This window comes from Homalodisca vitripennis, chromosome 6 (genome assembly GCF_021130785.1).
Source record: "Homalodisca vitripennis isolate AUS2020 chromosome 6, UT_GWSS_2.1, whole genome shotgun sequence".
In the NCBI taxonomy this organism is placed as follows: domain Eukaryota; kingdom Metazoa; phylum Arthropoda; class Insecta; order Hemiptera; family Cicadellidae; genus Homalodisca; species Homalodisca vitripennis.
Window position 1 is genome coordinate 160,646,944 of NC_060212.1, and position 24,017 is coordinate 160,670,960.

Here is a 24,017-nt window from a genome sequence, read left to right on the forward strand (position 1 = left end):
TATGAAAATCAGAAAACACCACGTCAATATACTCATTTAAGTACTCTTTTTTATACTACACACTGTATTTAACCATTGCTATAGCCCTTTGAATTCTGGAAAGTCTAGTTTGAGACATTTCTTGGATCCCTATTCATTCAGTTGTTCATGCCATTTGTTCATAATCGGTCTAGTGTAATTATTATTCTCTTGGTAGCACTTAAGGAAAGTTTTACATAATTTCATTGAACATGATCCCCAGAGCTCAAAACAGCCCCTTTTCAAAAGTCTATAGACTATATCAGTGCTATATAAAACCGCACGTGAAAATGTTAACTGTCTAAAAAAAGCCAACAAGTTGATTTGGTACAGATATTGATCTTAAATATCTTGGCTAGCTCAGTACTTCATTTTATCCCAATATGGTGGCGGCTGTTTAAACCTATCTCACTGTTATTCATGGATCTACTCGAAAAGTAGTTCTTAAATGCTTATAAAAATTTTTTGTATCTGGAATGGTTTTTAAGATATCAATTACATGTAAATCCCAGTAGAATATTTTGGTCACCAAAGAAATGCTAAAACAAGATCAAACTTGGTGCAAATAATCTATATATATAAAAATGAATGTTTGTATGTTTGTCCTTTATGGAATCGTGAACTATTGGACCGATCATGATGAAAATTTGTACGTATATGTATTTTTCCACGGAGAAGGTTTATAAGCTATGCCCATCCCTTTCCCGATTCAGGATTCCACCCCACTGGTTACAGAAATACCCATAAGAAATGCATTGCAGCAAACATATGTTAACGTCTTTTCAAATTTTTAATCAGCTGTTTCTTTGTAAACATATATTACACTTATAGTTTTAAAGCATAGAGTAAGCTTAAGAGAAACGACAAATTTTGTTTAAACTGTTTCTGCAATCACTGTTAAACATAGACTTTACTATCCAGATAATACAATTCAAATTTGACGTAAAAATTCACCTTTAACTGCAATATTTATTTAATATAAACCATGCTCATGCTTGATCAGAAGAGCAATGCAGATATCATAATTACTATCTTACGTTGGCTACAAATATAAAGAATGTTATAAAATCAACCTTAGTTGTTTTTTTTGACAGAAGTATGGTTCTCAAAACTCCGTGTGTACATATTCTCTCGATCGAGACAACAAAGCAAGCTCAATCGTGGCATCGGAGATATAACTAATTTAATCTAAAATTTATTATAGTAAAAAAAAAAAATTTACTAAGTAATATAAGGACTTCGGTTCTTAAGATTTGCGTGCGAAGCCGTGGGTAACAGCTAGATAGAGGCAGGAATATGGTACATACCTTCATAATACGCCCAAGAGGCTCACGATGGAACGACTATCAATTATCTCAGCAATGTTTAGAATGTGATAGAAAAAGAATAAGTGAATATAGTGTACTGTTTTCAACGGGAAATTGCGTGCGAAGCCGCGGGCAACTTTTGCAAAAAATTATTGAAATGCGCAGCAAAGCGCGCCGGGCCCGCTAGTGATTTTATAAATATTTTACCCCTGTTAATTAGCCAGCTTGGTGATCAATTTCATTCTAATATTATAGTGGGCATTGCACGTTTTTAACAAACCAAAATTCTATTAGTTATGGGCTTTGAATAAAATTAAAAAGTTTTAAGTAATGCCTGTAACATCAGTTCCTAAACATTTTGTAATAAACAAATCTTTATGTATATAGAATGGTTTTTGAAATATCAGTTGCATACAAAAAATAATTGATTATTACAAACAGACTGAGTCAGAAGGACTATTTATTTTTGACAAAGTCACCTGTTTTGTTTGAATTGTAATAATAACCTGTATACATTATGTGGCAATATAGGACTATAATATTCATTACCAGCAGTTACCCGCAGCTTCACATGCAATTTATTAGGTTTTGCACCTGTATGAACATTTTGTTAGAGAGAATTAAATTTTTGACGCCAATGTTGACTTTGCCTTCTTGCCACAATCAAGAAAATATGTATACTTATGGCCATTGTAATTTACTTCAGTCTTAGTATTTTTTTGTTCCATAGTTGATTTTGCCTACTGTCTTTTATATCTGCTCTGCTAGCAGTTACCTGCTGCTTTGCATGCAATTTATTAGGTGTTGTACATGTATTGCTGCTTCGAGTTCATTATATTTCCGACGCCAATGTTAAGTTAGCCTAGTTGTCACAATAAAACAAATACGTCAAAAAGTGTATATTTATTTCCATTGTAATTTACTTAGTTCTTAGTATTTTTCGTTCCATAGTTGATTTTGCATTGTTTCCCGATCAAGAATTTATATATCATACAGAAGATCAGAAAAGCCTATTTATGTCAAAAGACAACTAAGATGGGTTTTCTAACAGTGTTCAAACTTACAGTAAAAGTTAGATAATATCTTTGTCTTTTATATCTAATACTTAATATTTGCTAAAAACGTACAGTTAAAACTATATTAACAATGATACTATTTAAGTGTTTCTTTATAAACAGCTTAAATATTCAGTGAAATAAATTGAATAATATTTTAGAACATTTAGAGTTCGAATTGGTACATTAGGTCAAAAGCACAGACCAGCGAACTTTCATCTAGCATAGTTCCAGCCGACTTCTTTAAACAGAGTCTTCAGAGTTAAATTCTGACCATCTTATGTTTTTGGACATTTTTTAAGGTAGATGAGTACTTGCCTAATAGCGGAAATCTGAAAACAGTGTGAAAACTAATGATTACTACTTAGAGAATTTACACAATATAAATGTAAACTAATTAAAAATAGTGGTTAAATTAATTAAATATGGTTGTGCTGGCATAAAAAAATGTTTACATAGAACAGTTGATTACATTTAATACACTCTTTCAATTAATATTTCACAACTTTAGAGACTAAGATGGGAATTTTTTGCTGCTTTAAAGACCAGTGGGGCATAGCCGGAGGGATTTTTGAAATAAGAATAGACTTATATTCATACCATGGACTGTATGAATGTCCATTTAAAATTTCTGTACAATCGGTTGAATAGTTTATGTGTGAAAGCAAAACAAACAAAAAAAGGTACTTTCTCATTTATGTTATTAGGATTATGATTTTTAATAAATACATTTTCTTTACAGGAGAGAAGTGGATGGAACATACATTCTTGAATTGCATAAAGACGAGAAAAAGGGAGAAGCAAAAGTAACAATCGTAATGGATTTTTGCACAGAAGTTGTGAGGGTAAGGATTTATAATGTATGAAATTAATTAGGCCTAAATTAATTATTAGGATTACTCTAAAAATTTCCCCAAGATATTTGTTTTCTGTTTAGGAAATTTACAGAAGGAATCCATAAAAACTCTAATTTGTGCACTTAGAAGATATATTTAGTTCTTTTAAAGTTTAAATGGGGTGACCGATTAAATTATATAGAGAAATTAAGAGATTTTGAATCTGTCTCGTATTTAAATTTTCTAAGTTGTCATTTACAATAATTTTCAAATATTGTCCTTCAGGGAAAATAAATACATGTAAACCAACAGTCTTTTGCACTGAAATTTAAAGTGTTTATTCATAAGGAACATAACGCCTATAACTTTTTAAGACAACTGAATTGTATTATGTGCATATAAGGTGTCCTACAATGGGTAAACATTATTTCAAAAATCATTTCAGGGCATCAAAATAAAAAAAAATTAAAAAAAACAAGACGAATCTATGCTTGAAAAATGTTATTTTCTGTTTGCTTGTATTTATGTGTTTTATAAAAGAAAATTTTTATGTTAAAAACTATTTTGTCATTTATAGTTTCAAAATGTATTGTTTTCACAAATAAACATATAATAAAAATTAATACAAATGAACTGAGCTGAACAAAATTTACGTTTATATCAAAGTATTTGTAAAGTAAATTTTACATTATGTATAATATTGTTATACATAGTCGAGAAATAGCCAATTTAATTGCAAATGATCTTTTCCTTTACATTTGATTATTTTAAATCCCAGTATTAATATTTTGACTCTATGATAGGTCTATGCATTAAAAAATAATTTCTAGATACATGCCCCAGACCTATTTAAAATAAATCTGGATTTGTGTGAATACTTTTTTTACTATCAGTTATTTGTTTTTCACAGATTAAACAATTTTGTTCCCAAGTGGTTCTGTAGGAATATTGATATTTTGTTCATGTACTAATTCCTGACCAATAAAACTCTCCATCACTAGTATTGCAGTTTTGGATGAATCCAAACATGTATACATTTTAATCTTATATGAACAAAAACAGGACTTACTGTTCTTGGGTTTCGACATATTACAGCACATGTATTATGAAAGAAAAAGTTAGTCCAGACAGAAGATACTTAAAAATCTGTGTCTAAATCTTTATTTGGCCAAGTTACATCTCTCCAATTTCTTTTTTGGATTATAGATTTAGAAAAGTACACATTTACTAAAGTAAGTATAGTTTTAAAATCTTATTTAAGAATTAAGTTATTTGCTGAATCTTCAAAATGGTCTTCATACTTAATAATTTTATAGTAAAGTGTGAAATATGATTAAATAAAAAAAACATGTTAACATTTAAAGAATTATTAAAACTGATTATTTTTTAGAACTCAAAACGAAGCCGTTACTGTTTTGAATTGAGGATGACGGCAGGACACAAGTCATACACATTGGCAGCGGAGTCCGAGGCTGAGCTGATGGACTGGATTTCAAAACTGCAACAAGTACTGCAACAGAACCGGTTACAGGAGGAGAAAAGAGCTGCCTCTTTGGAAAGAGGTTCGTGCCAAAGAAGAAAGATTTATATTCTAAAATAAATTTTATATACTTATAAATAAAAAAATAAATTTTATATTAAATAAATTTATACAAATGATGAACCGTGGTGGAACGTAGGTGTAAAATAATAATACCACAACCAAAGTCAATATACTGTACTGTTATACTACCACATACATATCCATTATTCCTCTGTCTTCTGTTTTTTATCTGCTGAAGTAAATATTACCGTTTTCCACACAGGAATAGTGAATTCTCGCTCAATTGTTTCATGAATTTCTGAAGCCTGGTACGAGATAAGTTGTTTTAGGTATCCTTATTTTAAATTAAAATTTAACTTTTATAATGCATAACATATGTTAATAATGTAATGTGTAGTTTTTAAAATTTATTTACTTAAGTTTGTAGAGTAGTTGATTCTTTGAGTGAAAGAGAAAGATTATGAGATAGATTTGAAACATTTTTGGTTATGATGCTCTAAACTCGTTTTATTATTCATTGTATTTTCACTGTACATCTGTAATCTAAAACACCTGTCTGTTACTTGCATTCACAAACCTGATAACAGAATAAATCTCACTGTTAATAAGATCATCAATTGTGTTTAACATTATAAACCGGTACAGTAAAAATCAAGGCTAACTGTAAAGTGGTTGGTGTGCAGAACCCGTATTCTTATTACAAAAGTTTTAATTTCTTAGCCACTGTATTTCATCGGAAATCAAGTCTTTTAACACTGGATACACGTAATAGTCCATGTCTTCTGTTGTTCAGGTATAAACAATACTGCTGTTGTTTAACATTTTTGTAAAAAAATCAAACAAACTTGTAAGACCATCATTTCATCTCTCTATTTTCTTTTCTACCTAAGGTACTTGAAAATAGTCATTCCAGAATTCCTGAATCAGAATCATAATAATCTTTATTTATAATCTTAGAGATTACAAATGGAGTCAATTTTACAATTTGTTTTATTTGAAATGACAAATAAAGTAAGAAAATATGAAGGTAATGGTTATATTGTTCTCTGCATGTATTCCTCTAGTGTGTAGAATGGGTGGGTCCTTAGCCATTCCTGCAGTGCCAATTTCAAGGGTTTCCCCTTCTTCAATTGCAGCTCTGGTGGTAGATGGTTGTAAAGTTTCTTCCCATTGTATGACGACTTTCTTTCATACAGTTGAAGATGGTGGTTTGGAAGGTTGTAGAGACCAGATTGCCTTGTGTGGTGTTGTTGGTGTATATCTCTGTTTCTGGGTAGTTCTGCTGCATCCGCATGCAGTATTAGCTCGTGGATGTGGATTGCAACAACTGTGAGAATGCCCAGGTTCTTAAACGTTTCTCTACAGCTTTCCATCCTTCCAAGTCCAGCTAGAATCCTTATGGCCTCCTTTTGTAAGATAAGTATTCTTTGCAGATTTGTTGCTGATGTTCCCCCCCATACAGCTATTCCATACCTCAGGTGAGTTTCAAATAGTGAGAAGTATGCTGTTTTTGCTGTTTCTGTGCCGCCTGTTTATTAACCCATTGACTACCAATTAAAATTCAAATACTTTTATGCTCCGGTGTATACAAAATGAAAATATACAGATTAATTTTTCATTTTCCAATATGAAAATCATTTTGTGGGTGCTTAGGGTCAATTAAAAATATAACGACCATATAACATGATAAGATTGTGTTAGTGATAGTATTTAGTTGCCTATCTACAATTGGATTTGTACCAGATCTATCACTAGAAATAAAGTTATGTGGTTCCATTAGCTAGCCTTGGCCACTCCCAAGACAATCATAAGCAGTCGAGTTGCTATCCCAGTTGTACTTGCTCTCCAGTTTTTTCCTCATTATGGTAACTGTTGTCAGATAACTAGACTGGCCATAGCAGAATGCTGCCTCTTCTGCCCACCAAAACACTCCAAGTTTGTTCTGAAAGTCCTCTGGTGTGTACAACGAACTTCAGGTGAATTTCACAGATTGAATCTCTCCAATCATGTTCCAAAACTGTCGTACCCTGAAAGGGACTGTTTGATGAAGATACTTCCTTCACTTTTTTTTCTGAAATGCTGCTTTCTCATTGTTTTTCGCTTCAGTCTTGGTGCAAAGTTAATATTTCCTTAATGGTGAGATATCTATTGTAAACCCACAATGCAATCTTTCACTGCATTCTCTCTTCTTTCCTGTGTAACTGCTGTTAAGCAACCTGCCCAAGGCTGGTAACAATTGTGGTAACCAATTAACACGAGTAAGTTCCACCACAGTGAAAATTGAGCTGTGAGGGTTGATGAAATACTCAAATATAATGTTTTAAAATATTTGTCACTCGATTTAGCTTTAAATTGTCACTTATTTTTTCAGCAACAACAGTAACACCCTCAGCAACGATAGTACCTCTTTATGGGACCCTGAAGGGTCTGGAGCAAAGTGTCAATCCCCAGTTGATGAAGTATGCAAGAGAGACGGACTCATCTATAGCTCTGGCCAGGAAAGACAACCGCAGGCGCCTCTTTAGTGTGTATCCCTTCATGCCGGTATGTATTTTGTTTATATTTTTCTGTTTTGATGTTCGTTTTCCTTATAGCCCTATATTATCTTTTGTTTCCTGAAGACAATTTAAATGTGTGAATGACAGAAAAAAACATTTATTTTCTCTACTTAGATTTTATTTTAATCTGGATTTAAAGACAATATAACCTTTCTTCAATAAAAACCACATGTTTTTACTACAGTAGGATTTTTTCTACTTACTAGACTTGAATAATGTTTTCCACTAAGATAACAGTATTATAACGATTAAAATAACTTTTGGACTAACTAGTGCGAATAATTAAAAAAAATACTAAGTTATATTATTTTATAGCATACCAACTTGAAAACAGTGATATGAACCGGAAAGACCACATTAGTCACGGATGGACATAACTGATAAGTTATACTGGTCAATCTGTGCATATCTGTCTGGCACTTTGAACCAGTATATTACTGGTTACATTGACCTTGTACTTGGAGACTACTATTACTTTGCATCTGGAATAAAGTAGTTGGGGTGCCAATTAATACAAATATCATCTATCAAGATCATTGGCATTTATTTATTTATTTTTTGTAAAATATAACCTCTTTTAATTACAGAAATGATTAAATTAAAAACAACTATTCATTAATAAAATGGTTAAAACAGAGAAAATACGGTAGAATATCCCTGTAATGTATGTAATAAAAATGTCAGTAAATGTAGTAAAGCTTTATTATGTAGCAGAAACTGTTCTATATAGACTCATTTTAAATGTACCGATCTAAGCTTGGGAGAATACAATGAGTTCTCAAAAGCAAAAAATTGTGTCTGTGGAAACTGCTTAGTAGTAAATGAAGCAGAAAACAAATTGTTTCTATCTCATGATACAACTAATACTTTAGTAGAAAAGGTTGAGAGTTTAAATAAAATTGTAGCAACTCCTAATTATGACTTAGAGGAGGCATGTACTAAAATACTAAACCTTCATAGAGAAAACGTGACACTTGAAAACTTATTATTAAGGAGGGAGGAAGAAATAATTAAGTTAGAAAGTTCAGTTAATAAAAGCAGAAAACAGAATGTGTTCTTGAAACAGAATGTTACTTTACCGTCAGAATTTGGCTTACATTAAAGAAACAGTTTTCAGTTACTTGGTGAAAATATGATTGTATATAAATCAGATAAACATCAAAAAGATCATTTCACTCTATTACAGACTCCTCCTTTTGGTCTGTCGAAAGGCACAATATAATGCAATATCACATGCTGGAACGTCAGTTGCTAAAAATATACCCAAAAATGATGCTGTGGTGGATGCAACTGACACCCTTGTTTTTGTCAGAGGCACAACAGTAACCTCTCACTATCACGGCTGGTAGCCACTGAATGGAGAAATGCCCTAACATCAAAATGAGCATGGCAGTCCCGCCCCTAGCGGCTACAGAGCGAAACATTATTTACTTTCTGGATAGCCCTTGTACAATGTAACTTAAATATATAAATAAGTTCTTAAGACTGTACTTCTTAAACAATAATTTTTTTTCATTTCATATTAAGCCTAGAACATGATTTATTTTGTACATTATATATAATTTTTATTCTAGCTGAGAACTCACGATAAAACAATATGTTACATGTGAAAGCGGATGGTTACTTGCTGGGCCAATCGGCCAGTCATATTTGTTTTATAGTATTTATACTTTTGTTGTAATAACTATAAAAATTACGATAAACAAGATTAAAATTTATTGTTTTATTTTCATATTAATACCAAACATAAACATGTAACGACCGTGATAACTATAATAACAAAATACATTAATTTAATCTATTGACAATCCTGCATTTGCATCTGTCCGATGTCTTCAAAGTCCCAAAGAAAACAGTATATTTGCAGAAGTCATCTGTATTTGTTGTGATTTAAAAAATTAAAAAAAAAATCACTGAAATTTAAAAAATGCTTGCAAATGGGGCAAAACTGTTGTTGCATTACAAAATGTTTAAACTGAGAATTTATGGTGAATAGAGTGTTAAAAGTATAGTTTACTAACTCAGATATAAAATAATATTGATCAAGAATCACTTTTAATCTTTATTTTAGCTATCAAAAACCGGAGGAAATCAACAAGCTCAAAGTGAAACCAGTGTTGAACCTTATAGAGAACATTTTGGTCAGAGGTTTCTAGTCCGATGTGAAAATATCAAGTTTAGATTGCAAGCACCTATCAATGGCGACAGAGAAATTTTGTGTCAGGTATGTTCACTTATTTTTATTATAAATTTTAATTTTAATTCATATTACATGTCTAAAATATACATTAATTGCTTTGCTCTATAACAATCAATGCCAAAATATTTAGGATTGAATTACTAAGTACTATAATCTTAATATGATACATATACATGTTATTATATGTATGTTATTATAAATTTTCATTAAGTTTATATTACATATAAAGTTATAGCATTCTTGTCACAGAGACTGATTTTAATTAAAATATTTAATCTAGACATAGTAAGTTTTGTCTTGAACTTGACACTGATAAAAAACAAGATCTTGTCAAAAAATAGTTTAAATTCAGAAAATAAAAATACATGACCCCTATTCTAAATAACACTTGTATTGAATCTATTACTTTTGTGTCATGAATATAGTAGATTTACGCAGTAATATCTTATGTCTATATCAGTTATATTGTATTTCTATAGTTATACTTATGTTTTGTTTGATACCTTAACACATTCCCTATCAGAACTTAAAACAGCTGAGTGTATTACAGATCTAATATTTGACACTTAACCACTTGCTGGCAAGTGTTAATTGGCAATTCTTTTGTTTTGTGTTCGTAATTCATGTGTCACTTTTAAGGTGGAGCCTTATTTAACTACACTAGCTCTCTATGATGCCAAAGAAGGTAGAAAACTGACAGAGGACTTCCACTTAGATGTAAACCACAGTGTGGTGTCGGGCCTGCTGGCGGATCCCGAGGGAATGTCAGAGAATATTCTCGGAGACTTGTTGTCAGGTCCTCTGAGGCCGAGACAGGTAAATTAAACCAATAGCTCACTGTTGGACTTGAGAGAAAATGTTATACATTTATAGTGATGTGTTTTAATACCGTAATAGTTTTAATCAGTAAAAACTGTTCACATTGAATTGAAAGAAATTGTTATAGACATGAATTATAGTTACACAGTTATTGTAGAGTTTAATTCAAAATTTACCTCTTCCTCTATGGCAACTCCCATTTAAAAATTCTTTATTAGTAACGGTATTATTTGATGTCTCATTTTGAAGCTCACAGAAATTGTAATTATATTTTGTCAAGTCTTTTTAAGTTCTAAAAAAATATAAGAGATTTAGAATCAGGTCTCAATTCTGCATTCTCATTGAAAAATTTGTTTTTGTGTAAGAAAGTCATTTTATTTGGATAATAAACACCAAATACTACAACTCTAATGATTAGTCCCCCATGATATTTTTATTGATTGTGTAGCAAGTTGTTAATGCTTGACAGGCAGTATTCAGTGTGAGCAAGCCACACTCGGACATATACATCGTGCTGAGGATAGACAAGATACTGCAGGGCAGCATCAGCCAGGTGTCGGAGCCTTACCTGCGCTCCGCCAAGGATCCAAGACTTGGACTCAAAGTACACAAAGCTGTCAAGTCTTGCTGTCAAAGGTGTGGATCAATTTTTATAATAGTATACCTTTAATAAAAATATATACTTTTATAATAATGTGTACTTTTTTAATAATATTTTTGCTCTGCCACCATTAGTATCTAAAAAAAGTCTAAATTTACAGAAAATTTTAAAAGGGTAACTTGACCTACTTTTTAGTGACAATTAAAAATATGAATTTAAAATTCCAGACTTTGGCCGCCATTTTTTCATATTAAGACCAACTATAACATATCTTATAGAACAACTTGTATTTTCTTGTAATTTAAAGTATAAAACAAAATGTTTTAACATTTTTAATCTTACCAAGTATTTAAATTTGCTTGTTATGGAGTTACAAACTACTAACATTTTAAAAAAGAGCATGTTTTCTTAAATATTTCAAAAAGTTTTTAAATGTATAAGAACCGTTGTGTGCCATTTCAAACAATAGAAAAGTGAATGACGATATTGTAAAGTGTCTTAAAATTAGTATTGTAATACTTTCAAAATTACTCACACAATGGTTTTTAACACACAAAGGGTTGTACGCCAACATCCAATTGATCGGACCACTGAGATTTAGGCTGAAACCACCTACGTCCGACTGATCAGCCATTAAGGAAAAGATTATTTTTAATTTTATTTACTAGCTTTTAAAGTTTTTTCGACTGGTTTGGTTTTGTTTTTAAGTAAATTAGGACTATCTTTATCAATTTTAAGTCGTTATCACTCTCTTATTCTTCTTTTATACTTCATTCTTATTAGATTGACAAAAAGTTCTTATATTAAAAAAATGTTTTATAATTTTTAATGAATTTTAAGATGTACCTAATGTATTAATTACAATTTTTATACACTTTGTGGTGTGAAGTGATTATTTTATGTAACTGATTACCACATAAGTACTAAATCATTATTTACATAATACATTTTTAATGTTGGTTAATCAATAGCCAATCTAAAAAGCTATAAAACAAAAATGAAATAATTTAATTTAAATAAAACTAAGGGCAGTACAGAGTGAAATGTGAAGCATTGTAAAAGTGTACAAATAGGCATTGGTGGTTTTGGGTAGTACCGGCCTCTCGGGTGCTGGTCGTCACGGTTTGGGCAGCAGCCTTGGGCTCTGGGATCCAAAGGGCAAAACAAGTCATTGTTAAAAACTTTAGTTATCTGTGGTTCCTAAATAAGTTAAAAAGAAAATTGGCTAGAAGAAAAATGTTTAAATTACATGATGTGAAACAAAATAACAACATTAGCATAAATGTAGATAGAAAATAGTATGAATATTTGTGGTAGTGAATTTTGTTAGAGCATCCAATACCATATTTTTGTTTCAGGTTAGGCAAGTACCGAATGCCATTTGCTTGGACAGCTCGTCCACTATTCAGACTGTACAGCAATGAGCTTGATGTCTCCTCTGAATTTTGTTAGAGCATCCAATACCATATTTTTGTTTCAGGTTAGGCAAGTACCGAATGCCATTTGCTTGGACAGCTCGTCCACTATTCAGACTTTACAGCAATGAGCTTGATGTCTCCTCTGAATTTTGTTAGAGCATCCAATACCATATTTTTGTTTCAGGTTAGGCAAGTACCGAATGCCATTTGCTTGGACAGCTCGTCCACTATTCAGACTGTACAGCAATGAGCTTGATGTCTCCTCTGAATTTTGTTAGAGCATCCAATACCATATTTTTGTTTCAGGTTAGGCAAGTACCGAATGCCATTTGCTTGGACAGCTCGTCCACTATTCAGACTGTACAGCAATGAGCTTGATGTCTCCTCTGAATTTTGTTAGAGCATCCAATACCATATTTTTGTTTCAGGTTAGGCAAGTACCGAATGCCATTTGCTTGGACAGCTCGTCCACTATTCAGACTGTACAGCAATGAGCTTGATGTCTCCTCTGAATTTTGTTAGAGCATCCAATACCATATTTTTGTTTCAGGTTAGGCAAGTACCGAATGCCATTTGCTTGGACAGCTCGTCCACTATTCAGACTGTACAGCAATGAGCTTGATGTCTCCTCTGAATTTTGTTAGAGCATCCAATACCATATTTTTGTTTCAGGTTAGGCAAGTACCGAATGCCATTTGCTTGGACAGCTCGTCCACTATTCAGACTGTACAGCAATGAGCTTGATGTCTCCTCTGAATTTTGTTAGAGCATCCAATACCATATTTTTGTTTCAGGTTAGGCAAGTACCGAATGCCATTTGCTTGGACAGCTCGTCCACTATTCAGATTGTACAGCAATGAGCTTGATGTCTCCTCTGAATTTTGTTAGAGCATCCAATAGCATATTTTTTGTTTCAGGTTAGGCAAGTACCGAATGCCATTTGCTTGGACAGCTCGTCCACTATTCAGACTGTACAGCAATGAGCTTGATGTCTCCTCTGAATTTTGTTAGAGCATCCAATAGCATATTTTTGTTTCAGGTTAGGCAAGTACCGAATGCCATTTGCTTGGACAGCTCGTCCACTATTCAGATTGTACAGCAATGAGCTTGATGTCTCCTCTGAATTTTGTTAGAGCATCCAATACCATATTTTTGTTTCAGGTTAGGCAAGTACCGAATGCCATTTGCTTGGACAGCTCGTCCGCTATTCAGACTTTACAGCAATGAGCTTGATGTCTCCTCTGAATTTTGTTAGAGCATCCAATACCATATTTTTGTTTCAGGTTAGGCAAGTACCGAATGCCATTTGCTTGGACAGCTCGTCCACTATTCAGACTGTACAGCAATGAGCTTGATGTCTCCTCTGAATTTTGTTAGAGCATCCAATAGCATACCATATTTTTGTTTCAGGTTAGGCAAGTACCGAATGCCATTTGCTTGGACAGCTCGTCCGCTATTCAGACTTTACAGCAATGAGCTTGATGTCTCCTCTGAATTTTGTTAGAGCATCCAATACCATATTTTTGTTTCAGGTTAGGCAAGTACCGAATGCCATTTGCTTGGACAGCTCGTCCGCTATTCAGACTTTACAGCAATGAGCTTGATGTCTCCTCTGAATTTTGTTAGAGCATCCAATAGCATATTTTTGTTTCAGGTTAGGCAAGTACCGAATGCCATTTGCTTGGACAGCTCGTCCGCTATTCAGACTTTATAGCAATGAGCTTGATGTCTCCTCTGAATTTTGTTAGAGCATCCAATACCATATTTTTGTTTCAGGTTAGGCAAGTACCGAATGCCATTTGCTTGGACAGCTCGTCCACTATTCAGACTGTACAGCAATGAGCTTGATGTCTCCTCTGAATTTTGTTAGAGCATCCAATACCATATTTTGTTTCAGGTTAGGCAAGTACCGAATGCCATTTGCTTGGACAGCTCGTCCATATTCAGACTGTACAGCAATGAGCTTGATGTCTCCTCTGAATTTTGTTAGAGCTACCATATTTTTGTTTCAGGTTAGGCAAGTACCGAATGCCATTTGCTTGGACAGCTCGTCCACTATTCAGACTGTACAGCAATGAGCTTGATGTCTCCTCTGAATTTCCGGCTATCTACAGACAAGAGGCTGGCAAACTGAAGGATGAAGAACTTCTCAAGATCTTAGCGGAATACCGGAAGTAATTTTCTTTTTATGTCTTTTCATAAAATAAGTAATATTAAATTTCAGATTTGTACTATTCTTAGTTTATTGTACGAGAGTTGTCAAGAAAGTAACAGACTTTTAGGGCAAACTCGGCAGTGGGCAGGGTTAGAGCCGCTATCTTGGGGTAAAAACATTCCTATGCTCAGCAAGCATCAAACTGTGGTAGTGGGCAGTCTTAATTTCTCGTAGCTTTCTCATCGTGACTATATAAAATGTGTACTCCAATTTACAATCTTGCCACTAGTGAATTTTGTTCAATGATTAGGTTTTTCTTGGAAAAAAAATACAAACTGATCCATTTTCAAATTTGGGACATTTGTAGGAATGGAATAGAGTGAAAGCAGAGTGAGGCAGTGATGTATTGATTTAAAAAATGATTGCACCAATGTTCTCAGTGAGGTCGCCCTAGCCTTGTTACTGAAGACTTGGTGACGAAAACCACTGAAACATTCTTGAAAATTGCCATTTACAATCAATAAACTTTCAGAACATTTTTCATAAATCTTGCAAAGTGTAGTTAATAAAATTTTTGTGCTGCAATGTTGAGTTTTCTTTAAGACTACAATAAACATGGTAATAAACTTCTCAATAATTTTTTAACTGGTGATGAAACTTGGTTGAAGGAAGATAATTGTGAGACAAAAAGGCAGTTTATGTAATAAGGACATATTCATTCTCCAAAAAATCAAAGAAAATGTCTCTAAACTCTATCTGCTGCCAGTAATATCATGGCAACTGTTTTGTGTGACTGTAAGTGTATTATTATGGTTGATTTCTTTGAATAAGGTTCAACATTTAATGTAAATATGATTGTCCAGGAACTACGGCAGGCGATACAAAACAAGCGTTGGAGAAAAATGAATTCAAACATTAGTTTTCTTATAATAATGCACATCTACACTAAGCCAATCTTACCCGACAGCTCTTGAATATTTTTGGATGGGAGATGTTCGAAGATGTTCGATCATTCTTCATTTAACCCAGATCTAGCACCATTCAGAATTCACACCAAGTTACCTCTATATACAGTGACAAAGACTGGCTTGCAATGCAGCACTTTAATAGTGATGTCGAACTTCATTCCTGTATTAATTAACCAATAGTAAAGATTTTGGTTGGTAACTTTCTTCAAAGTTGGTATTGAAAAACTTGTGTCAAGCTATTTAAAAGGGGATTACATTGAAAAATATTCTAAGAATGTAGCTTTCAAATTTATAAAATAAAGTTTTGCTTTCACTTTTTTAAGGTTTTATTTCAAAACTTGTGTTACTTTCATGGCACCCCCGTATTGTAATATACTTTTAATGATAAATGCAGGTACCAATTTTTTGATTATCATAAGATTAGTTAATTTCAATGTAAATGGTAAATTGTTTATAAAATGAAAATGGCAATTTTTCATAACGATTTTCCAAATATGTATATAATGGGTGATGTGTTATAGAAAACAAGTTTACTGTGATGTAAATAAATTATACTATTCAATGTAATTGAAAAAAGTACTTATAAAAAACTAAAAATTTGACAGTACTTCACTAGCTGTAGTACACAATGTAACCATTTTTTCATTAAATTAATGTTATAGGGAAACTATAAAGTATCAGTATGCTTCAGGTAATCTGGTTATAACATATCAAATGTTAACCAACAGTATTTTACTAGCTGTAGTATACAATGTTACTACTCCTTATTTCACTAAATTAATGTTATATGGAGACTAGAAAGTATCAGTGTGCTTTAGGTAGTCTGTTTATATAAAAAGGTTAACTAGCAGTACTTTACTGGTTGTAGTGTATGATGATACTCCTTATTTAACTAGATTAATGTTTTAGGGAGATTAGAAAGTATTAGTATACTTCAGGTAGTTTGCTTATAACATATCAATTACTAAACAACATTATTTTGTAGACAAAACAAATATGTGGTTATAAATATAAATATTGTGGTTTATCATTTGTTATTGTTCTAATATTTCTCAGTTGTTTTTCATATGTACAGTTTTATATTTGAATCAAAATTTGCAGGCCTGACAGACTGAACAAGTTGACTGCCATCCCAGGGAGGGCCCTCATCAGGGTGGAAGCTCTCACAGAACTGCCAGATAGTGAGTGCTTTTGTCCATTCATACCTTAATTATTAGTTGTATTAATGAGTAATTTTAAAGAGTTTTGTTTTCACATCTGTTTGTATTTTTAATTCAATTTCTCCTACTACTTTTATTCTGTATTCATCATAAATCTTTTTTAAACATTTTTAATCTGTAATTTAAAATTTTCTCTCTTTAGATCTTTAATTGAATTAGTTAATCAGTTAACCATAGATTGGTTACAGTTAACACATTCGCTGCGGCAAAAAGCATAATTTATTAGGGTTACTGGATGCTGAAAAATGTTTATGTAGAAAAAACTTACCTTGTACGGTGGAAAGGCAGGATTGAAGGTCTAAATGATGTTTCCGGCCGAGTTTCCTGGAACTGTGACGTCTCAAGTTTTGGCCCCTACTGGGGCCGGCCGCATATTGTGCTGGTCCCATACTGTCGAAAGTTGTTGTTACGAGCGCTCTGCTGCTGATATCACTTACTTGTTTCATTGAAAGTCCAGGATGATTGTCCAAATGATATTTCCGTTTGTTTTTCTTTGACCATTGACGTTACAAGCTCGGCCCCAATTTCGGCCTGCCGCATATTATAGCCTTATCATTATTCTTATTAGTTATAAATATTATAAACACTATATCCACCACCTCCACCTATCCAGTCTTTTACTGCAAGTTTACTGATTGGTATTAAGGGGCCATTTATAAGTGTTTTTGCAGTTTTTAAGCTTCTGTGGTTTTAATGAAATTTATTAATTTAAAGTTTAAGTTGTTATGTGTTGTGATTTAATTTAAAAAAAGTACAGTATTTTACTAGTGAAAAATCCATAAGTTTAATGTTTTTAACAAATCTTTTCAGTGATTGTTTACAATTAAAAGTGTACTTACATTCAGGCTCTGTAACATATGTTTTGTCTGAGCACATATACTGAACTTGCAGAGAGTGGATGTTTTGTATAGAGCAACTGTTATGAAGAGTTATTCCTTTTGAGAACTGTTTACTCACTATAAAATAAATTAAATAAGTAGAATTGAATAAATAAAATAGAAACTACTTTATTCAGCTATAACTGGTTATTCTGCCAACATCAAGCTAAAAACTTGCCAAAACAGCTGATTGCCAATGTCATTCAGTTAGTGATTTAATCCATTGGACAACTATCACTCTGACTCGTCTGGCCATAGACTGGTGACAACAATCAAACCCCATATGACATTGACCTTGAACATATAAACAGGTTCATGCTTAAACTACTTTCTGACAGGATTATCACTAGTTACATTTTTACTAATTGACATTTTTACTGATTAACTTTGCTTGTACATATATTTTATAAATTTGTAATTTGTATATAATATCCTGTCTATATATTAGTTTATATTTTATTGTTTGTAACTTGGCACAAATTAAGCTGGGTAAAGTATATATTGATTGATTTTAACTGTGAAATTTAACTTCCACAATGGCTACTCCAATGAGAAATATATCTAAAACTGATATTAAAATCAATGACTTAATATTTGCCAAAGTGAAAGGGTTTCTCCATTGGTCTGCAAAAGTAACTGGCATTGATGATGAAACTTACAAAAATATAACCAAGTATGAAATTACCTTTTTGTCAACAAATGAAACTGCTTTCGTTAATAAAACTGATATTGTTAATTATAACGAATGTAAAATGAACTATACTCTCGACTCTGTAGCAAAAAAACATAAGGAAAGTCACAAACTGGCTCTGTCTCAGATAGAAAAATTGGATAAAACACAAAGGTGTCAATCATCAAATGCCCACATGACTATTGCTAGTAATACTGAAGAGCTGAGTAATACATTAAATGGCCCCGTTGAAGAACTTGAAAACAACACAACTTTGACTACACAGGATGTTCAGCTTTTTGAAGACTTAAACCCAGAGATCTCTCTTATGGAGGGCATTGAAACCAAAATAAAGAATAGCTGTGACGGTGATTTGGAAACATCTATAAGTCTTGCAGCAGAAGCTGGGAGTGAACTCCTTGCTGAAAACAGCAGATTGAAACAAAGACTTACATATGATGACTCTAAAAAATTCGCAACTGGCCAAACAAATAATGGACTCAACCCAGCTGGGAGTACTGAGTTACCAAACACAAACTGAGGAGCTGGAAAATGAAAGAGAATTATTATTACACCGAAATGCGAAACTCGTTGAAACTATAAATCAACTGGAAAATCAACTATGTAAAGAAAAGGAACTGCGGACCCAACTTCAAACATTTTTTGAAGAACAAGATCAAGAAAAGGAAAAGGCTATCTGCGAGTATGTAAAAGAAATATCTCAACTTAAGCGCACTATAGCTTATATGAATCAAAATAATAATTACCAAGAAAGCCAAGACAAAACGGTTCAAAATAGTGTGGGAACCCAAATGGATAATGCCATTTTCCAATCCACAAACGTACCCCATTCCCTCGTAACACAATTTGTGCAATTAAAACTTCGCCAAGACCAAGTAGAACAACAAATGAAAGCAATGCAAGAAAAAAATGGAAAGTCAAAAACACCTGGACACATTAACTCCCACTGAGTTTGGTAATATGAATTGCTACAACCTCAGATCGGAAATTACAACAGAGCCCACAGGAGAGTTTAGTTAGACAACCTCATACTAAACTGCAGAACGAAGAATTATCTGGGATCATAAAAGCACTAGAAAAACACAGGACCTAAAATATCATATCCTGTCAATTCCATTGTAAAGCCTAATGTAGGAAACAAGAAGAGGAAAAACACCTACAGCGTGTCCCATGCAAGGAGCAAGAGGTAAAGCCCAACACACAATGAACACACAACTGCGGAGCAGAAATTGTCTTTCAACCAAAATGTGGAATTAATACAAACAGGATTAAAGCTTTGTAAACCTTCCCCATCTACAGCAATACCTAGAGACACAAACAAATCTGTAGAAGAATTCTTCTCAAAGCATATTGAACACTACAAAATAAATAAACACAAAAATACTTACCCCTTTTGACAAGAACTCTCATGAGAACAATCCCACAAACCAAAACACCAATGAACATGTCGATGAGCAACTCTCCACAGACCATACAAAAAACTCTCCAGAAGAAAATATTTCTTTTTTAGAACAAGGTCAACTAGAAAGAAAATTAAAATAGCAAACAATAACGCGCCTCAAGTTTACTGCATCAAAACACAAAACCTCTTGTCTAACAGAACGAAAAATCTCCAGAGGCTCTCTCCAAAGAAACCCTTAGTGACCTTCCATCAGAATATAGACCGTCTAAGCAACAAGGTTGACCGTCTAAATCACTGTCTCGCCGACTTAAAACTTTGTCACGGTCTTGACAAAACATCCATGGAAAATGTAAACCTCCTAAATTACACGTTGACAAGCAATTTCAGTAGAAGTCGCCATAAAAAAGGAGAGGTGTTGCCATATTCGCTCAGAAAATCCATGAAAGCAAAGTGCAAATGGTCAACCTAAGAGGCACCAGCACAGAACTCACTTGCGAAATGGCAGCAGTGAAAATAAACCTAGGATATGGAATGTGCTTATACCTTTTGGGTGTGTATCGCCCACCAAGTGCCCCATTAGAAGAAGCTCTAAACCTTCTGTCAGAGGCCATGGAAGAATTTCCTTTGGGAAGTGATGCTGTCTGCATTTTGGGAGACATCAATGTGGATGGCCTACGTTGTTCAAGAGAATTCCTTGATCTCAACGAGACACTGGCCATCTTTGACATTAAAAGACTTAATTTTACCAGCGACCAGAATCACTCGAAATACCTCCTCCTCAATCGATATTGTATGTACTAAATATTGAACAAGATCTAATAGAGGTTGACATACTGAATACCCATCTTTCTGATCACACAGGCCAAACTGTGCACACTCGAAATACCATCAGTCATTGAGCAACAAAATATTTGTCTACTGCAGAAAATTCAGTAATGGAAACTTACTGAAGCTCAAACAATTACTTGCAGAGCAAGCATGGGAGGAGGTGTACCAGGCAGTGGGTGTGGAAGAGGCCTACTCAAATTTTCTTAACATTGTGACATCAGCTCTTGACCTCACATGTCCTCATAAGTCTTCAAGAGCCAGACCTAAAGACAAACCTGTTGTATATAATGATGAAGCCAACGAGTTAAGAGTAAAATTTATAGAAGCCAACAAACGGTCTCTCTTGTCGGGAGGGGCTGAGGACAAAAAAGAAACAGCAAGGAGGAAAAAAGCAGTATGATCTCCATCTTAAAAGCAATTAGACGAGAAGCCAATGAAAACCTCATAGCTGAATCTTCAAACAGAAGCAAAGCAATTTGGAGGGTAGTAAACACAGAAAGGGCCTCAAAAAATAGTTCCAAAAACTCCTAATGGAAACTTAACACAGCTGAAGACATGGTTGACAATATATCGATCATAGTGGAGCGATTTAACTCTTACTTTATTGATATTGCTGAGGAAACATTGCTGTCTTCAAACCCCTCTCAAAAACCACGTCTGAGAAGAATACAGTACCATTTGCATACGCCACTTGCTAATCTCCCATTAACCACACAAGAAGATGTGGCTAAAATCATAAGATCCACCAGACTCTCATCATCATTTGGAATTGATGAGATTCCCTCTAAAGTGCTGAAGTTCTGTGAACAAGAGCTATGTGGGCCTCTCACACAAGTGGTAAATAAGTCAATGACCCAAGGAGTGTTTCCTTCTAAGATGAAAACTACCAAGGTCTACCCCTTACACAAAAAGGGCGACACTGATGACATAAAAAACTTTAGGCCAAATATCATTGGGTTCCAAACCTTTTCTAAGGTGTGGAAAGAGTGGTACTGAGTTCACTTATGAACCACCTGCAAATTAACAACCTACCTATCAAAGGTCAAAACATGGGTTCCTTCCAGGAAGATCCACCACTACAGCATTGGTGGAAATGGGTGGACTTTATGATAGACGAAAATTGACAGCGGAAATACTATCGTAAGTACACATCTAGATCTAAGTAAGGCATTCGACAGTCTTGATCATGATCTTATCATAGCAAAGCTTGAAGACTTCGGAATTACAAGCACTGCACTTGGTTGGTTCACAAGTTACCTCAAAGATCGAACGCAAACTGTTGATATAAAAGAAACCACCAAAGGTGTAAATAGAAGTGTGAGATCAACGTTTGCAGAAAGTGAAAAGAGGCGTACCCCAGGGCTCAGTAATGGGACCAGTGCTGTTTGCTCTCTTTCAAGAATCAAGAATCAAGAATCAAGAACTTTATTTTCCATTAAGTAAACAGTTACAATAGGCATCGTCAAGAAGTTATATACAAAATTAAGGGTGTCAAGTCCAACATATCACAGTTCATATACTCTTCTGCAGTATAAAATGCTTTCTTCTTAAGCCACTTAGCAATAGTACAACTAAATTTATTACAAGGAAGTGACCTGATGGACATCGCAGTTTATTGTATAACAAGATTTGTTGATACTTAAAACTATCTAAACACTTATTAAGCCTAACATTAGATTTAACAAGATCTTTCTTTTGTCTAGTATTGTAATCATGTATTGAATTTGCTTGATTAAAATTACTAATGTTTTTCTTAACATAAATCAGGTTACAGCTAATGTAGATACATGCAAGAGTCATAATATTAAGTTGTTGAAAGTGTTTCTACATGAAGCCGACATGGCTAGTCCGTTTATTATTCTAAGAGCCTTCTTCTGCCAAATAAAGGCTCTTTTTGCTGAACTAGAACCATCCCCAAAGACGTATACCATAGCTCAGATGTGCATGAAAAATGGCCAAGTATATCATGACAAGAACATCCAGATTCACGCAATCCTTCAACTTTCTTAAAAGATAAGTAACTCTGGACAGTTTTTTACAGAGATGATTAACATGTTCGTCCCAACAGAGTTTGCTGTCTAAATGAATACCAAGCAATTTTACAGGTTTGAACAAGTCATAGTCTACATCCGAATAAATGGTTCTTTAAAGTAAATATTATTTGTTCAGTCTTAGTATCATTTATTAACAGATCATTAGCAAGAAACCATTGTTTTGCTTGTTTTAATGAATGTTTAAGTTGAATTTTCACATCTAAAAATATCCAAACCAGAGTTTAGTAATGGTTGTATCATCTGCATATAGAACAGAAAAAGATGAAACATTATAACTAAAATCATTAACAAAAATTGATTGTGCTTTACGGCGGACCTTCCAGCACAGTTGGACGGCATCAGTCATGCTGTAATGTACGCTAATGCAACAAATCATCTGAACCCTTAGAAATCTCTGGCTTCATTTCTATCAGTGTAGCCCAAGACTATTGCATAGCGAACGATCTGGTATTCAACAAGGAGAAGGACAACTCAACTCATCTTAGGAAAAAAAAAGCAGAAGTATCCGGCCCGCCCAATGTTCAGATTGTGGACTCTACCAAGCACTTGGGAGTAATTCTTGTACACCTGTCTCTCATGGAATCTGCATATAGACTCTCTGTGCCTTAAACTTGGTTCTGTCATTTTTGCACTTAAAAGAGTGAACTCCGTCTGTACAGAGAAAGCAGTGAAAATGTCCATACCACGCTTTATTCGAATCCCACCTTAGATATGGCATCATACTTTGGGGTGAATCCTCATGCCAAAACATGCAACGTGTTTTTCTAATGCAAAAGCGGGCAATAAGAGCTATGACAGGACTCCCACCTAGAGAAAGCTGCAGGAAAGATTTCGAGATCTACAGATATTCACTGTTTTCTCCCTGTACATATATGAGGTCATGCTTTATGCCTCTCAACAGAACCTGACCAGAAATATGGATATCCACAATCACCAAACAAGATTTTGCCAGGAACTTCAATATCCCTGCCCACCGCACTGTACTTTACACTAAGAAACCATCCTACGCCGGCGCCAAGCTTCTCAATCTTCTTCGGCAAGTACCATGGATGTTCCAGCAAGAACCTTTAAGAAATGGCTGCGGAATTGGTTGCTGGAAGATCCCAGTCTACAGTATGGTGGAATTCTTTGAACGAGCTCGCGTTCTTAGAGAAGAATGAAATTGACTCTTGTAAAATAACAAAATGTATTTTTTTGACAACATTCTGTTCTCAATGATCACGAATAAAAGCATTCTGTATTCTGTATTCTGCAGAGAGTCATGGTAAGCTTCAAAGCACTGACCCATGCACAGGCCAGGCTTTTCAGGGCATGTTACACAATGGAAAGCAGTTTTCACATTTGGTTTGCCATTTTTCGTGCAATGCCTGCATTTCTTTCTCTTGGTACGACTGACGTTTGCCTCTTAGCCTTGAATTTTGTCTAACTTGTGAGCCTCTTTTCTCATTCTTTTTTGACCTGGAGTT

The 24,017-nt window shown here is 33.9% G+C and overlaps 1 protein-coding gene across 1 annotated transcript in view; it reads left to right on the forward strand.

Moving 5' to 3' along the window:
* The window catches only part of LOC124365105 (dedicator of cytokinesis protein 9), a 164,775-nt gene that overhangs the window by 12,577 nt on the left and 128,181 nt on the right, over positions 1 to 24,017 (forward strand). Inside the window, exons 6-13 of the mRNA XM_046821046.1 lie at positions 3,123 to 3,225; positions 4,607 to 4,778; positions 7,131 to 7,303; positions 9,389 to 9,541; positions 10,157 to 10,333; positions 10,806 to 10,972; positions 14,368 to 14,529; positions 16,580 to 16,659. Coding sequence (XP_046677002.1) covers positions 3,123 to 3,225; positions 4,607 to 4,778; positions 7,131 to 7,303; positions 9,389 to 9,541; positions 10,157 to 10,333; positions 10,806 to 10,972; positions 14,368 to 14,529; positions 16,580 to 16,659 — 1,187 coding nt within the window. The remainder of the gene's footprint in view (positions 1 to 3,122; positions 3,226 to 4,606; positions 4,779 to 7,130; positions 7,304 to 9,388; positions 9,542 to 10,156; positions 10,334 to 10,805; positions 10,973 to 14,367; positions 14,530 to 16,579; positions 16,660 to 24,017) is intronic.